This window comes from Tenrec ecaudatus, chromosome 9 (genome assembly GCF_050624435.1).
Source record: "Tenrec ecaudatus isolate mTenEca1 chromosome 9, mTenEca1.hap1, whole genome shotgun sequence".
Lineage (NCBI taxonomy): Eukaryota > Metazoa > Chordata > Mammalia > Afrosoricida > Tenrecidae > Tenrec > Tenrec ecaudatus.
In genome coordinates this window covers 136,850,580-136,867,405 of record NC_134538.1, presented here as the reverse complement: position 1 = coordinate 136,867,405, position 16,826 = coordinate 136,850,580, and the positions used below count along the sequence as shown (strand labels likewise).

The 16,826-nt window shown below is 50.4% G+C and overlaps 1 protein-coding gene across 1 annotated transcript in view; it reads left to right on the top strand.

The window, feature by feature from the left end:
- Positions 1–16,826, top strand: part of WNT2 (Wnt family member 2) — a 46,223-nt gene that overhangs the window by 19,343 nt on the left and 10,054 nt on the right. Inside the window, exon 4 of the mRNA XM_075558597.1 lies at positions 8,726–8,990. Coding sequence (XP_075414712.1) covers positions 8,726–8,990 — 265 coding nt within the window. The remainder of the gene's footprint in view (positions 1–8,725; positions 8,991–16,826) is intronic.

The window sequence follows — 16,826 nt, the reverse complement described above, 5'->3', positions numbered from 1 at the left end:
GAAATATTCTCTGATGGTTACTCGGGGTGGGGAGGGAAGGAATAGAGACTCTATACCTAGATGCATGTGCTACTGCTGGTGAAGGGAAAGACTGTACATGGTAGGGGAAGTCAGCACCACGGAACCAAGGCAGAGGGAGACACTGCGAGGCAGGAAAGAGAAAACTGTCGCAAATACTACAGGACGGCGCATTCTGCGGGACCACTGGTGGTGTAGGGTTAGACGTTGGCAAGGGCAGCAGTTAGAGACCACCGGTCTCGGAAACTCACAGGGCAGTTCTACCCTGTCCTGTCGGGGTGCTGTGCGTTGGCATTGACTCCATGGCGGTGAGTTTTGTTTTATTCTGTTTTTTAATATACCTTTCTTGGACAACAATAACAACCAGTACTTTGTGCATGGTTACATAAGTGGATATGTGTGTGAGCTAATTGTAGAAGGTGGTACAGGATGACACCCGTGAACATATATAGATATGGTTGTGGCTATTTCTGCATACAGCATGATGTATATCCATATAATTTAGTACAGCTGTGGAACCTTTTTATCCATAACCAAACACCTCACGGGACTGGGCTACTGGGCTTGGAAGCTAAGGACCCAAATCTCGGGGGACATCTAGATCAGTTGGCAGAGCACGGTGCATCAAGGCAATGTTCTACAGCCCAGTTTGATGAGTGGTGGCTGAGGGCTTAAAACATCGGTTCTCAGCCTGTGGGTCGCGACCCCTTTGGAGGTCGAACGACCCTTTCACAAGGGGTCGCCCAGTTCATAGCAATAGCAAAATGACAGTGATGAAGTAGCAACGAAAATACTTTTATGGTTGGCGGTCACCACCACATGAGGAACTGTATGAAAGGGTCGAGGCATTGGGAAGGTTGAGTACCACGGTCTTAAAAGCTTGGAAGTGACCATGTGGGATAAAACGATTGGTCTCTGCGTGCCTCGAGCAAAGGAGAGGAGGCGGGTGCAGGGGAGACAAGATAGGGAAACAACAGAGACTCAGAATTAATTGGTCCAAAGGACAGGAGCCACAGCTCCCTCTAGCCTGAGACCAGAATGGGGTGATGCCTAGCACCATGAATGAACTGCCCAGACCAGAGATACTGTCGACTCAGAATTCCCTGGCAGTCAGTGGGGTCCACCTCCGAGTGACCCTGAGGTAGAGCTGCCTCTCCTATGAAGAGCTGAAGCCTTGCTAATCCGAAGGGACCGTTCTCCTCTGTTGTATAGGCTCGCTATGAGAGACCCTGTTGACGGTCCGATTAGAATGTACGAGAAAAGTAGAACAAAACTCCAATTTTTAAAAACACTAAAAGACCAGAGTTACTGGTCTGATAGAGACTGAAAGAACCCCTAAGACGCTTGCCCTAAGTCACCCTTCTAACGTGGAACCTGGGCCACTCCCGAAGGCCAGTGTTAACTCCTGTTGCACAGGTGTCTATGGGTCGGAACCAACTCCACAGCACCTGACAACCGCTAATACTCCAGTACGACCTCATGTAAATGGAACAGCATCTTTACGGGCCCAGTTTTCAAATAAGGTCCCATTCCTGGGGGCTAGGATTTCATCCTCCCGTTTGGGGGAGGCCTGGGCACACCATGACACCAGCCCAACTATTCATCATGCTAGACATAAAAGAATTCAGAAAATGTGTCCCCTGTATACCTTATAAGGAGTCCATGTGCCACTGTGGTTTAGCATTGGGCTTTTCTAACCACAATCTCAGCAGTTCAAACCCACCAGCCACTCCTTGAGAGAAAGATGAGACTCTCTGATCCTACAAAGATACAGTCTCAGAAACCTTTTGGAGAAATTCTATTCTGTCCCAAAGACTCGCTATGAGTTGGAATCGATTCAACTTATAGGATTTACTCAAACCAGCCAGCAAGGAGAAAACATGGCACTTGGAAGAGCAACGCTCCAATCCAGGCGGGAATGCACTGGATGCCATATTGTGTAGTCAATACCGGTTGGAGCAAGAGAAGAGAAGGCCATGGGATTCTTCCCAAAAATAAGGAATGGGCAGAATAATTGCAGGGATGAAAAATGTGAGGTTATAGTCATTGAATCTCTGGCAAGTGAAAATGAAAACTCACTTGGGGAGCATTTTTCTTCAGCCTCAAGGCTATGCTATTGGAAGGAAGACCATAGACTATAACTGTGACACGGTATTTGGTTGTACAATTGCGATCTTACATAGATGCTCATGTTTTCTTTTTTATATATAATTCTACTTATATTGTTGAGAGTATGCACAGCCAAACCTGTGCCAGTTCAATAGTTTCTACACATCATTTAATGCTACCTTATGACATTGATTCTATCCTTCCAGCTGGGCATCCACTCTGGCCCATTTTTTCCTGAGGTTCCTCCTGCACTAGGCTAAGTGAACTCGCTGGCTCCCGAGCTCCTGTCTAGTCGTTCACGCTCTTGTCAGTTCGCCATCGATAGGTACGTCTTTAAAAGGCATAATGCGCACAGCAGACATTGCTCACTAATTAGCTTAATTATTGTTTGGCGTTAGGGAGATTTCAGGGGTTATTTTGGGGTTAAGGTTGAAAAATTATCCCAGGACAGTGGTTTCGGGGATTCACCCAACCTTCACGGCTCCAGGAAGGCTGGGGTCCCTGAGACCTGGAAATTCTGTTCTGCGTTTCCCCGTTTCCATCAGGATTCTTCTGTAACTCTAATCAAAAGAACATGTTCAAGGGTGGTGGGGAGCCAGGCACCAGCCGTTTCTGCCATTCTGCAGACCCTCCTATACCGGCTGTTCCTCCTGCACTGAGACCAGTCGTGTGCCTTAGATGGCCACTTGCAAGCTCTTAAGACCCCCAACACTTGACATCAAACTCGGAATAAGAACGGACGCACTTGCAGGTTCTTGGGTCAGCTAACTGGGAAATCCCATGGAGTGATGACCCGATAACTTCCAACCAGCAGCCAATCCCGTGACATTTTGTGGTTGTACATAGCAGCCTCAGCACCTTCCATTTGTGGGGGGGTGGGCAGGGTCAGCATTTTAAATATATCTATTGGACAACTTTTGTCGATTCAACGGTTAACAGATGTACAATGGCACCATGATAAGAATCCACTGTGCCGCTCTGCTTTAATCAATACAATAATCTCACCACCAGTGATGCCGTTTGCTCTCTCCCCACCGCCAAGATGATTGTTATTTTCACTATGGAGAGCCAATGTCTAGACAGATTTGGGGGCTATTCCATGGCTACAGAACAGAGCTTTAAGGTTCTCACCACTGTTGATGTCAAAGGGGAGGCCCCGGTGGCAGCGAAGGTCCGCTGGAAGGAGGGCCAAGTAAGAGAGAGTCCAAATAACCTCATCTCAGAAGACAGTGAATCGACGATGCTTGGACCCAGAAAAGGCGTTTCACTACAGCTGTAACACGACCATCCTGGAAGATGAGAGGAGGGAAGTGAGGGGTGAATTGAATCCTCCCTTCTCGTAGTAAGAGGTCTTTTGGGAACTATCCGGTCGTTCGGTAGTAATTGGATCCGTTGATAAGTAGTGACGTGCCACGCTGCCACGCTCAGCTGTGTCCTCTCTGCACAGCTCCTAAAGGACACGGGGCCCCTCCTTGACGTTGTCAGTGCGTTGGTTTTAATGACGGTTTTCTGGCATCTGCCCATTTTACATCCTGAGGACACTCTCTCAGAAACTCATTGCCACCGAGTTGATGCTGACTCCCAGCTTTTCTATTGGAAAGAGGAGAACCTCCCTGGTGGGTTTCTGAGACAGTACTTTTTACAGGAGTAGAAACTCTTCTCTTTCTCCTTCGGAGTGATGGGTGGTTTCAAACTGCCAACCTTGCAGTTAGCAGCCAGACTGGTAACCCACTCTGCCACCAGCACTCGATCTCCTGAGGACACGGTGCCTCTGTCGTTCACATCAGCTGGCACAGGGCGGGTTCTATAACTAAGCATGTAGGTCACCACCAGAAGGAGGCAACTCCGAGAAAGACTAAAGCAGAATTCTTTTAAAGTGGTTGTACTCGGCCAACCCAGATCAGACGGGGGAGAAGAGTGTGGGACGGAAGGCCACCTCACTGTAACCTTGGCTCTACTATTGACTTTTTTTTTTCATTCATGTGTACACACTTCCTTTATTGAAAATGTCAAAGTAATCATTAAGAACAACCAGCCTCAGCAATGTCCCTGTTGCTGTAGTCAGCGGCTATTAAGCTGGCCCCCGACTTGTGGGGTCCCAGGCCCAGCCGAAAGGAACCGTAGCCTCATCTTCTGTTGTCTTGATTGATTGCAGGTCAGGTCATTGTGATTTCCATTGGCTGGTTTTTGGAAGTGGGTCAGCAGACCTGCCTTTTTAGACTGTCTTAGTCTGGACGTTCCGCTAAAACCTGTTGTGTTAGTCTGGGTAGACTAGAGAAATAAATCCAGGTAGACCCATATGTGTGTAAGAAAGAGGTTTATATAAAAGAGCAGTTATATATTAAGAAAACATCCCAGCCAAGTCCATAAGTCCAATATGAGCCCATATTTCCAATGCCAGTCTGTAAATTCCTATTCAGACTCACGCAACACATGCAACGGTGCCGAATGCGGGAAGATCACAGGCCAGTGAGTGGAAAGTCTTGTGGATCCAGTGGTGGTGGAGGCATCTTAGTGCTGGCTTGGGTCTCCATGTGACTCCTCGGCTCCAGACGGCTGTTTCCATCAGTATAGCTATATGTGTCTTGTCATCAGGAATGTAGAAGCAGAGATTGAGTGTGTCCTGCCTCCAGTGAGCTACTTATTTCCGTCACATCTCCAAAAAAGGTCATCAAGCTGCCACCTGATTGACAGGCCAAGACTCTACCCCTTCTTGAGTTTACTGATTGTGTAACTATGACACCTGTCCAGCATCATTGCAGCATCCAGGTGCCATCTGACACGAGTGGCAGACATGTGTTGGCTAGGAACTGGGCCCAGGTCTCCTGTGTGTAAGCCGAGAATTCAACCACTGGACCACCTGCAGCGAGCCTCTGTAAATGGCTGCTAACACTCTTCCTTTTAAAGAGGGCATTGGCTTTGGGACCTGTGGGACCTGTTCTACACCAGGAACTCACTGCATTGTGAGTCTCTGTGTCCCACTCCTTCCTGAGAGCCAGTAAGCTGGCTTTCAGAGCAGTGTGCTTTGAAGGAAGTGCGTTCATGGCCTGGTTCCTGTGCACTCAGCGTCGAGGGGGTTTGTTGAGCATTGATCTGGGAGTTCTAGGTGCAGATGGTCAGCGCCCTCAGCCCTCGTGGGAAAGTCGGAGTCTCAAGTCCACCCAGAGGCCCCTTGGAAGGAAGGCTTGTCGATCAGCCATTGGAAGCCCGGTGAAGCCCAAGACTAGTCGGGTGTGGCCACAGGGGAACTGGGGGGGAGCAGCAGGAATTGCCATCAGCTTGGCAGGGGCTGGTTATCTCAGATGTAGGGGGAAGACCCCAAACAGGGGGGAGCTCACCCACGGCATTGGGGGGTAGTGGGTGGGCCAAGATGCCTCTCCTAGGGTTTTGTCTATGGAAACAGGTCTTCGCTCATGAGTTGCTCAAGGACGCAGAGCTCGGCCAAACACCCAGCACAGAAAGGCGTGTGTGTGCCATGGGGCTGCTGCGGGGGAGAGGAGCTTCCTTCTAAAGCCTTTCTGGACACTCGGGTCCCTGTGACTCGGTGGGTTCAGTCGGTGAGGTTCTTCTGCTTCTGCCATTGCCTCCAAAGGGGCTCATGCTAATAAGGACAGATGTCACATGTACAGTGGTCACAGCCACGTATGAAGGGCAAAGGGAGAGGCAGCTGGGTGGTCGAGGGCGAACTTTGGAAGAGCGTCAGCTGGTGTTTGAGCTCTGCCATCGAGTCAGGTCTGACTCACAGCCACCCCGTAGAACAGACCAGAACTGTCCAGTGAGTTTGCCAGGCTGTCACTGTTTACGGGAGTAGAAAGCCTCGTTGTCCCACACAGCAGCTGGTGGTTTTGAACTGCTGAACTTGAGATTTGCAGTGCAGCATATAACTTCCTAAGCCACCAGGGCTTTCTGACTCACGGGGACTCTATATAACAGAGCATACAACTTCCTCACAGGGTTTCCAAGCTGTAGTCTTTACTGGAATGAGCCCTGGTAGCATAGGGGAGATGCATTGGGCTGCGACCTGCAAGATCCCAAGGTCACAACCACCACCTGCTCCAGAGAAGACAGACCGGGCTTTCTACCTTTGTTTAGAGTTGAAGTCTCGGAAACCCACAGGCGCAGTTCTACCCCACCCTGCAGGGACTCTACTGGAGTAGCTCCCAGCCCTTTTCTTCAGCAGAGTCACTGATGGCTTCAGATTGCCAACCTCCCCGTCTGCGCTGAGCATGTCACCAGCGAGCTGCCGGAATTTCTGATCCAAACCCAAACTCACTGCCATCGAGTCCATTCCAACTCATGGCGGCCCTATAGACCGAGTGAAACTGCCCGTGGGGGTTCCGAGACTGTAAATCTTCCTGAAAGCAGAAAGTCTCATCCTGTCTCTTGGACCAGCTGGTGGGTTCAAACTGCTAACTTTGTAGTTAGCAGCCCGACCCATAACGTAACCCACTCTGCCGCCAAGATTTCCCGAGGAGGAGGTTACTTGTCAGTCCTGAGCTCCCTTAAGCAATCAGCTCTTTTGCTGTTATCCTCACTTGGAAAGCGGATTGACACACTGTTGGGAGAGAAAAATAACGAATGATTGTTGAAGTCACAAATCCTGAAACAGAGTCCAAGGAGCTTCAGAGTCAGAGAGCCTGCTCTCAGGAAATAACGTGGCAGAAATCCACTTAATTTGCCCACACTGTGAATTAGAAAATCCCGAGAGTTTGGGTTTGTATTCTAGCCCCTCCATTCTACCTGTTGGTCCTCGTTTCCTCCCTTGTAAAATCAGAAGAGCTTGGGGTTGCCGTGTGGACCATCAGTACTAATAACTCTCTTCCAAGGAGAGGTTGATGAGCCTGGTCAATCCTGAGACCACAAAGTAAGGCATGTCCTGGCCAGCTCCAGGGTCCCCTGGACACCTTCCCTGTGCTCCAGCTTCGCAGGGCACAGAGGAGATGTTACTGGCTGGAAGCCAGTTAAGTGGACTTGTCACTGTCTTGTGTTACTCTCTCCCTACACGAGAGAATAGCAAGCTAAGCCCTGACATCCAGCTTGAATGAGGAGTTGAATGATCATTTTCCTAATTTAATGTCAGTCACAGTCACCAACAGACTAAGGGGGAAATAATTCTCCCCTGTCCATCCTGACTCTTTCCTTCGTCACCTCTACCTTTAGGTAACTGCCTTAACCTCTCTAAGGCATGACTCTCAATCATCTGCAACATAAACGTGGTAGTACAGACTGGGAAGATTATAGTCCTTGAGATAGAGACCAGAGAACATAGAAAACTCAAACACCCTGCCATCGAGCCAGTTCCAACTCATGGAAACCCTGTAGGACTGAGTAGAACTGCCCAGTAGGGCTTCCCAAGGCTGTCAGTCTTTTCAGAAGCAGACTGCCTCGCCTTTCTCTAGAGGAGTTCCCAGTGGGTTAGAACCACCAACCTTTTGGTTAACAGCTGGGCTCCTTGCCCACTGCACCACCAGGGCTCCCAGATTACAGACACTCACTTTCTCCAAGCCAGTTCTGACTCAGAGTGGCCCGATAGGCTGAACAGAATTGCCCCTTTGGGTTTCCAATACTTTAAATCTTACAGAAGCAGATAGTCTCACCTTTGCCCCTCAAAGTCACTGGTGGATTCGAACTGCTGACCTTGAGGCTAGCAGCTCACTGGGAAATCCTCTATGTTCACCCCCACCACCACCAGACCCCAGGAAGAATTCCATCAATAACAAAGACCGTGATTGATTGATGAAAAGATGTTTAGGTTAGAAATTACTTTTAATTTAGTTTGAACAATGGTGTGCATTTTAAGATGACAAGGTAGTATTTATTCAGAAAATACTCCCTAATAGATTCCCCCACTCCACGAGTCAGAACTGATTCCATGGCAATGGGTTTGGCTTTGTACTTTATTGAATTCAAATGAATGAGGTTTATCATCAGACTGATAACCAAATGGAGTTTAGAATTAGGTATCGCACCTCCACTCTCTACCTGATTCTAAGAGGCTGAAGGGTGGACCTTCCACTATGGGGAGACTCCAAGAACCATCCCAGTCACACACAAATGTGGAGCCAATCCCAAATGCCCCAGAGAAGGACCAAGCCTACTGATCCCAAAGAGCCTCTAAAATTGTGCTCCTTGGTCAGTCCTCAGGTCCAGAAGGGAACTCACCCCCGGGACTCAGCTTTCAGCAGACAACAGAGGTAGGCCCTGCTTGGAACAGCCAGCCCTGCTCAGTTTGAAAGGGCAGTGTTAGGCTCGGGATAAGACTCGGCGGGCAGGAGAGGGGAGAAAGCAGGAGAGGCAGGAGGTTTGCTGCTGCCCGAGACCCCGCGGGGGCTGCAGTCAGCGAATGCCACGCAGCAGAAATGTGTCTGAAGCGTTGAATGGAAAACCCATTCTCTCTGTAAAACTTCACTCAAGTCACAATAAAAGTGTAAAGCAAAATGTATTTCTTTTTAAACCACCACCACCTCCCAGTCCCCAGCCCCTGGGTCTGGGGTTGCCAGAGGCATTTCCTGGCTGAGGCTCCGAGGTAAGGAAATGGTAGCTTGTCCTGACCTTGAGCCCATCTTCCATTGAACCTCATCCCTGTCTTTTCCGGTAGGCGGTGAAGCGCTTCTTGAAACAAGAGTGCAAATGCCACGGGGTGAGCGGCTCCTGTACTCTGAGGACGTGCTGGCTGGCCATGGCCGACTTCAGAAAGACGGGCGATTATCTGTGGAGGAAGTACAACGGGGCCATCCAGGTCGTCATGAACCAGGACGGCACCGGTTTCACCGTGGCCAACAAGAGGTTCAAGAAGCCCACGAAAAATGACCTTGTGTACTTTGAGAATTCGCCAGACTACTGTATCAGGGACCGGGATGCAGGTACGTTCCAAACACTTGATTCACAGCGCCCGACTCCCCTAACAGTGAATAGTCCACAAGTTAGACAGAGCACTGCGTTTCAGCCCACGTTTTCTATCCTTGGAAGAAACCCTGGTGACATAGTAGTTACAGGTGGGGCTACTAACTACATGGTCAGCAGTTCGAAACCACCAGGCTTTCTATGGAGTAAAGGGTTACAGTCTGAGCAACCCATGGGGCCAGTTCTGCCCTGTCCTGTAGGGCTTCTAAGAGTCAGCGTCAACTAGATGGCATGGGGATCTTGCTCACTGCTGCCCTTGTGCTCCAAGTTCATGTTTCTTAATCTTTTTTAAAATATGTTTTTATTGGGAAATACTCCACATATTATACAATTTAATCAGTCACCTTAAGAAGCTTTGTGCAATTTCAGAACATTTTATTCTTCTACTCCGTGTCTTCGCTCCCCATTCTCACCCTTCCCCCCACCCCCATCCTCCGGTGCCACGCCCCTGGGTGATGATCCATCCAGTTACCGTCCCCCTAGATCTGTCACAGATTGCTCGCCTAACCACCCGGAGAAGCGGGCTGGTGATGCGCAAAAGCTGGCGCCATTGGGAGACCAATGAGGAGAGTGAGGAGAGGCTGTGTGCCACAGCCAAAATCTACGGAGGAGCAAACATTCTTCAGCCAAGCCGAAATCTTAAGGCTTGGCAAATGTATGCCATCCCACGGCCTCGCTGCTTTTGAAATCCCGAAGCTTCGCGAAGGATAACCTTCTCAAAGCCTTCCTCTCCACGGCCACGCCCCATGCACCAAGATCCCCCCTTGGTGACTGGTCGCCTCTTCTGAGACCTGCTGTCCTGCCTACCTATATCCTTGCTCTTTCCCAGATGCTCAGAAGTGGCCAGTTATGCCTCCCCGCTGGCTGGTATGTGAGGAACGTGGAAGAGGCGCTCTGCTTATTAAGGCTCAAGCTGGCTCTCTCGCTCTCTCTCTCTCTTTTCCCCTCCCCCACATGGCACCTTCCCCATTTCAGACCCACTCAGAGCCCGTCTGTTTGCCTCACACAGCAGCTCTTCCCACGTGCCTGTCCTCCACGGTTCATTGTGAAGCTCCACCTGGAACTCTGGGCTTCGCACCTGTCTGGCAGCCTCTGTGTAAGATGGGTGGCGATTGGGAGCTCCGAGCTCAGGCTTGAGTCACTCTGGCACAGCCAGCGCCTCAGCCTTGGCAAAAAGCAAGGGAGCCCGGTGTGAGGTGAAACATCCTCATTCAAATTCGGGTTTTGTTTTCCATTGCAAGGTAATTGCAAAGCAGTTCAACAGGCAGGGTGGCAGCTGGCTCCTCAATTTAGATGGACCGAGAGGGCATCACAAGGAGCCTCTTACTGCCTCCGAGTGGCTCAGCATCCTTCACAGCTTGATGAGATCGTGCACCTGCAAGCCACAGATTAATGAGCACAGAGAACAAAGACCAAGAGTTCAAATGGCCTGGATCTGCCCTCCGCTTCATTCCTGACATGTCTGGGGGCCTTTAGCAAGTCATCCTACCTGTCAGGCCAAAGTTCGGGCCCTGCTGCTTTGATAGGCAGGCTCAACCTTCTCACATGCATTGGGTCTGGGTGTGACAGTGACTCCTTGACCATTTTAGACGCCAGGTACCTGGGATAAGGCTTCCCGTTGCACACATGGCTATATGTAATGCTGGGAACAGCCCTGTGACATCCATTGGGATTGGGTACCGGAAGGGGAAAAAGAATATGGTTCTGGGTTGATCAATACCAACCAAGAACCAAATTCATGTTTCTCTCCCCTTTTTTAAAGTCAGCTAAGATTGCCCTAGACAGGGTCAGGAATACGTTGGTGAGGCAAGTGATTAACCGGTGCTGCTGTTGCTGCTGCCAATCAGTGGGTTGGAAGTTTGAGTTATCCCAACTGTACCGCAGAACAAAGGTCTGACTACCTCCTTCTGAAAAATCAGCCACTGAAAGTTCTGTGGGACACAGTTCTAGTCTGACACCCATGTGGTTGGCATGCATTAGCATTGAATCCATGGTAGCTTTCCAAAAGTTATCATTAGCCCCATATGCACGACACAGCGGATGACTTGTGAAAGATTTCATCTGTAGGAGAATATACAGCTCAGGCTCTCTGACCCCATAGGCTGTGTTCTTGACCCTGATATTTCACACCCGTCCCTACCCCTTTCTAGGGACATGCATGGGAAAAAAGACTTTGTGAAGCAAAAACTTTACTTCCAGTAGAAGAGGGCTTGCATCCCAGGACATGTTCAGTGGTTCTGGTGGTATAGTGTGCTACTTGTTGAGCTTGCTAACTACAAGGTCAGCAGTTCAAACCTACCAGCTGCTCCTTGGGAGAAAGATGAGGCTGTCTACTCCTATAAAGATGTTAAAACCCTGGGAATTCAAAACAGGCATTATGCTGTATCCTTTAAGGTCACTAGGAGTCTGAATTGACTCCATCAGGCCATAGGTTTTATTTGGAGTAGATTTTGGATGGACAGTTTCCATAGGATTGCAGTTATAGAACATGTAACTGCCTGCATCCAATGTGTCAAAGACCCTTTCCTCTCGGAAAGCCTGCTTGAACCCACACACTGGCTTCATGCCCATGGATTGGCTGTGTGACCGATGGCCTTTGACAGACAAGCCTTCATCTTGGCAATTTTAATTTTCCGCTAGAAAAATGTGCTCTAGCAAATCAGTCCAAACAGTCTCAGAAGTTTGTGGTTATCGAATTATCCAGATACTGCCTATAAGCTCTGTCTGCAGAGGCAAGGAGGGGTGGCAGAGATCCTCCAACTCCAGTGAGACATGAGAAGCACTTCTCCCTAAGCCTCATCTCTGAAGTGAATGTGTGGGGTCAGTGCCAGCACCCTCCCAGTCTACTTCAAAGAACCACCCAGACCATACCTGTGCTGCAGGATGACCAGTGGCCACCTGCTGGAGTCATGTTCCCTTAGGAAGAGCCCGCTGCTGGTCAGGTGCCCTTGAGTGGGCTCTGACCCAAAGCTGCCCTCTGCACAACAGAACAAAGCACAGCCCGGTCTGTGCCAGCCTCACAATGGTTCCGAGGCCTCCACAAGATGGCCTGACACAGTGGCTGCATCAGGAAGCTCAGGCACAGGAAGAGGGTGTTGTCCCCTAAGTGGAATTCCCAGGTGTTAGAAATAGGATACCATACAGGTATCCGGACTCCAAAACAAGAAAAAAAATATTGCTGTAAAAATCTAAACTGAATGCCATATCATTTCTTTGATCTTTTCTGTTGAGATTGGTGTGAACCTTGCTTCCCAAACTTACGTTTCATCCCACACAGTGTGCTGTGCGGTGGCCCTTGGTTTGTGTTCCCTGTTGTGCGTGCGGACTGCTCCGTTTATTGGGTATCTTCGACTTGGAAGCACTGGTGAGGCAGCGGCCATGAGCAGGGTGAACACATTCCAGTCGTCGATTTGGGGAAGTGGATTTCTATTCTTGCTAGTCAGCATCGGCTTCAAGATCAAGTGAACTCTACTGGGGTTTGTCTAAGTGAGCTGGCTGGTTTTATGGATGGGGTTTATGTGCGTGGATAAAGTCCAGCCCATTGTTTCCCAAAGGGAGGGCCCCTTCAGAGACTTGATGAGTCAGAGTGTTGAGGTATTGTTCCCCAGATATGCTTCTCAAGCGTAGGCACATTTGAAAAAATGAATAGCTCCTGATTTCCTGATTTTCCCTAAAACCCAAATCCTGATGCACAGGGATCCTATAGGATAGGGCAGAACTGCCCCTGTAAGTTTCCCTGTAAGACAGCAACTTGCTGCAGGAGTAGAAAGCTCATCTTTCTCCCATGAAGTGGCTGGTGGTTTCAAACCGCTGACCTTGCCAATCACAGCCCAGGGGCTAAGCACTCCTGCCACCAGTGCTGTTAATTTCCCTCTCGGGGTTAGGGGACAAGAAGCTAGGGACACTTTCCGTTTCTCTCTCACTCTTAGCTTCTTTTGGAGTAGTACTGATGTCTTAACAAAGAGGACCAACGTTCTTTATTGGAAGGGTTGTAGAGACATGTCAGCAACTAGATATCTACCCCCGCCTTTGCCTTGCTCAGCGTGAGGGTGTTACCCTGTTACGTTGGGCCGTGCGGCTCCCTCTTTTAATGTGTGGACGACCACGTTGAGCTGATTTCAGCCAGCAAAGGTTTCTCTGGAATTGGCTTGCAAGAGATTCCCAAGCCTCCCCTCTAGTGACGTCTTCAAATAGTGACGCTAAGACCAGCAACTTGCGATGAGAAAGATGGCCGAGTGTGAGTCAAGGGGAGCCCCACGGAAGGGGAGGTTCCTTGCTGGGGAAGACAGGGGGCGGGGGCAGAGGTTGGTTGAGCATCTTTAAGAGTCAGGTGATAAACACCTCATGAGTCTTTCCATAGTTACTTACCTAAGCACCTTCTAAATAAACAAACAAGCAAACAAAACATTTAAGAAAGTAGTAATAAAGCAACAATTCTTTCTCACGCTACCATTTTCCCTCTAGAAATTGGGTGTGGTCATGGCAGTGATCGTGCTGCTGGTGGTGTGGGGGCTGTGCTCATGGAGCAGCAGGTCCCGTGTCACAAACAGGCAGCGTGAGGACATGGGCACTTGTTGGGATTAGGATTAGTCCCCATGAAGACACGGCATGTAGGAAGTGATCAGAATCAAGCCTTATTTATCTTAGTTGAGGTTGGCTTTACAGATAGAAGCCTTTCGGGTTTTCAAGAATGTTCTCCCTGCCATCTGGTCGATTCTGACTCCCAGCCACCCTGGCGGGCAGGGGAGAACTGCCCTCTGGGTTTCTGAGACTGTACCTGTTCGCTTCCATCTTTCTCCAGTGGAGCGGCTGGTGGTTCCGAACTGCAGACCTTGAGGATCAGAGCCCAACTTGTGTAACCACTATGCAACCATGACTCTAATAACTTCTTAAACATGGTAAGCTGAAAAGGTGATGGAGGAAGTTATAGTTAGGGCAATGACCGCAACAAGAGACATTTTCCCCCTGGTCTTCAGCTGAGGAAACCCCGTCCCCCGAGGTCCACCGATCAATCCTCCCTCACACAGCTCAGATGTGAAGAGTCCATGTACCGGCTGGTGCTGTGCGTGTGACATTTTGCAGGCCAGATTGGGGGCTAGATCTTGGATGTTGGGTTTTCTGGTGATTCTGGGGTTATCGCTTCTGGCGATTGCCCCAGGCATCTGTAAATCAAAGAAGCCCTTAAGTTAGAGATAGGTTCATCTCTACCTAAGGAATGCCGCTGCCCTCTCCAGAGACCACGTCTGCACCTAATCACAGCCACTTTCACTGGGTGTGGTGTAAAATCCCTGACCTGGGCCAGAGGTCACCCTGAGGTCTCCTCTCCCCCTGTGGGAAGTTAGCAGCCCGCCACCTTCTCCCTAGCCAAGTTCAAGAAACAAATGGAGTTTGAGAGTTGCTCAGTGGTGGCCTGCCTCCTGCCCAGTCCCTGGCTGATAGCTGCAGGCTCTCGATGGGTGAACTCTGAGGTGTCAGGTTCCCCCATCCCACACAACTAACCTTTGTCAAAGAGAGCTCAGAGCCCATGGGACACGACACTGCCCCAGCTGTGGTTTTGCAGAAAGCGCTGTGATGGTGACCTGCCAGTCAGTGAAACACCGGAGAACAGCATGTGTGTCCATCCGAGCAATGGGTGGACTTTATTTGGCCATCGTGTGCGCAGTTCCCGCCGTCTCTCTCAGACCTTGCTGTCTGCACGGACCAAACATCGATCCAGCCCTCTGTCCTTGGCACCACTGCCCTGCGGGTGCAGTGGTGAGGAGTGGAGCAGCCACCGGCAAAGTCGGCACTTCGAAACCACCAGCCACGACATGGGAGAAAGGCCAGGGTTTCCTACTCCCGCTGGAAACTGACAGGGACCCATTCTGCCCTGTCCCTCTCTGAGTCCGTATCCACCGGCCTGATGACAGTGAGTTTTGTACTTGGCAGATACACCCTGGGGATGCGAAGATGAAGAAGATAGGTATGGTCTTGGGGCCCCAAAGGCCTTGTTGTGTACTGAATTGTGCCCTCTTACCAGGCACCCCCCCCTCCAAAAAATACTTATATCTGCATTCCACATTGTAATTTCTTTCCTAGAGGTTATAATCCTGTCTGGAGAAAGGCTCTCTTTGCTCTGTTAATGAGACACGATTAGTGTAAGGTGTGTTTGAGGTCCCTCGTTTGAGCTGTAAATGAGGTTAAACTAGCAAACAGGTCTCAGATTGGGCAGAGAGGTGCCAGGCTCCCTGGGCGGAAGCCTTGGAAAGCCCCTGGGTAGGTTCTGCTGGGTCAGGGTGACTGCGAGAGGAGACGGAATTCACGTGGGGGAGCTGGGTTGGGTTTGGGTTTGGTGCCTAGTTGGGTAACCACAGACAGACTCACAGACCCACCTCTCTGAGTCTCTTTCTCACAGACGTCTCCTAGGCCGGAAACTCTGTAAAGCGAACCGATTCGCCTCACTCGGAGTTTGCAGTGACCGCACGTTGGCTCGGAGGCGCTGAGGGTTTTCATCTTGGATACGGACAGACGGGAGGGGGCCCGGCAGACCATGGTGCAAACAGCAGTGGGTGTAAGGGGTTTCTCACCACGCCTCTGAGAGCTGAGCCGGCGCCCCCTGGAGAAGTGCGCAACCCCCTTTGGCAAAGGGAAAACCCAAACCGAACCCACTGCCACCGAGTGGATTCCGACTCTCAGCCACCTGAGAGCTCAGACTCGAACCGCACAGGGCTTCTGAGAATGGCCGTCTGGTTGAAGCAGAACAGCCTTATCTTTGTCCCTCGGAGTGCCTGGTGACTCTGCACCACCCCCCTCGAGCTTTGGGGCCCAATGCTCACCCACAGCACCACTAGGTATCGTTTGGCAAATGGTAAACTGATCTTAATTTTAAGAAACATCTTTAAATTTAATATTTAATAAATAAGCCAGTCTGTGTATCAAGCATCTGCAGTGTCTAAAGAAGAGACAAGACCTAACCCCTCCCCTTGGGAGCCAAGTTGCAGACATGTGCGGATCCTCAAATGCTTCAAAGCAGTGCATGTTAGGCCCCGGGAAGTGGGCGGTGGGCTCAGAGCATGCAGAGAGGGCTCGTGGAAGATGCTCATTCGCTGCCATCGAGCGGCTGCCAACTCTTAGCAGCCCTATGGAGCAGGGTACAAGTGTCGTGAGTTTCTGAGACTGTCCCTGCTTACAGGAGTAGAAAGCCCCAACTTCCTCTCAAGGAGTGACTGGTGGTTTCAAACTGCCGACCTTACCGCTCAAAGCCCAACAAGTAACCAGTCCACCCCCCGGGCTCCTTCGGAAGATGCTGAAGTGGGCCTGAGTCTGGACGGCTGGACAACTGAGTCCCATGAGTGGGGACCCTGATGATGAGGGACCACCTGGGACCAGCGCTGACTGCGCTGCAGAAAGTCTGCAGCTCACTGAAGGGCCGCCCACCTTCACTCCAGCAGTGAAAAGTCTGTCCGACTCCTGGGCTCTGTTGACAGATATTCGACACTGACCCAGGGGTGAGGAATGCTCTCTGTGGGGTTGACTCGGCCATGCCTTTCAGGGGTCCAAGAGTTACACCGGCATGTGATTCAGCCGCCGTGTCATGATATCGTCATCGGATGTGGTCATCCTACATGTTTTGGGGGTGTGACATCAATCTTCACATGATAACTTTGTCTCTGGAACCCAGCCAGGTGGATGCGTGAGGCTTTGGGGGACAGGGTCACAGGACTAGAGGGCAAGGATGAGCGTGGTCTTGGGACATGCTGCCCAACTTGGTCCTAGCGTGGAGACCCCAGCCTGGAGGACAAGAGGCTGGAATTTGA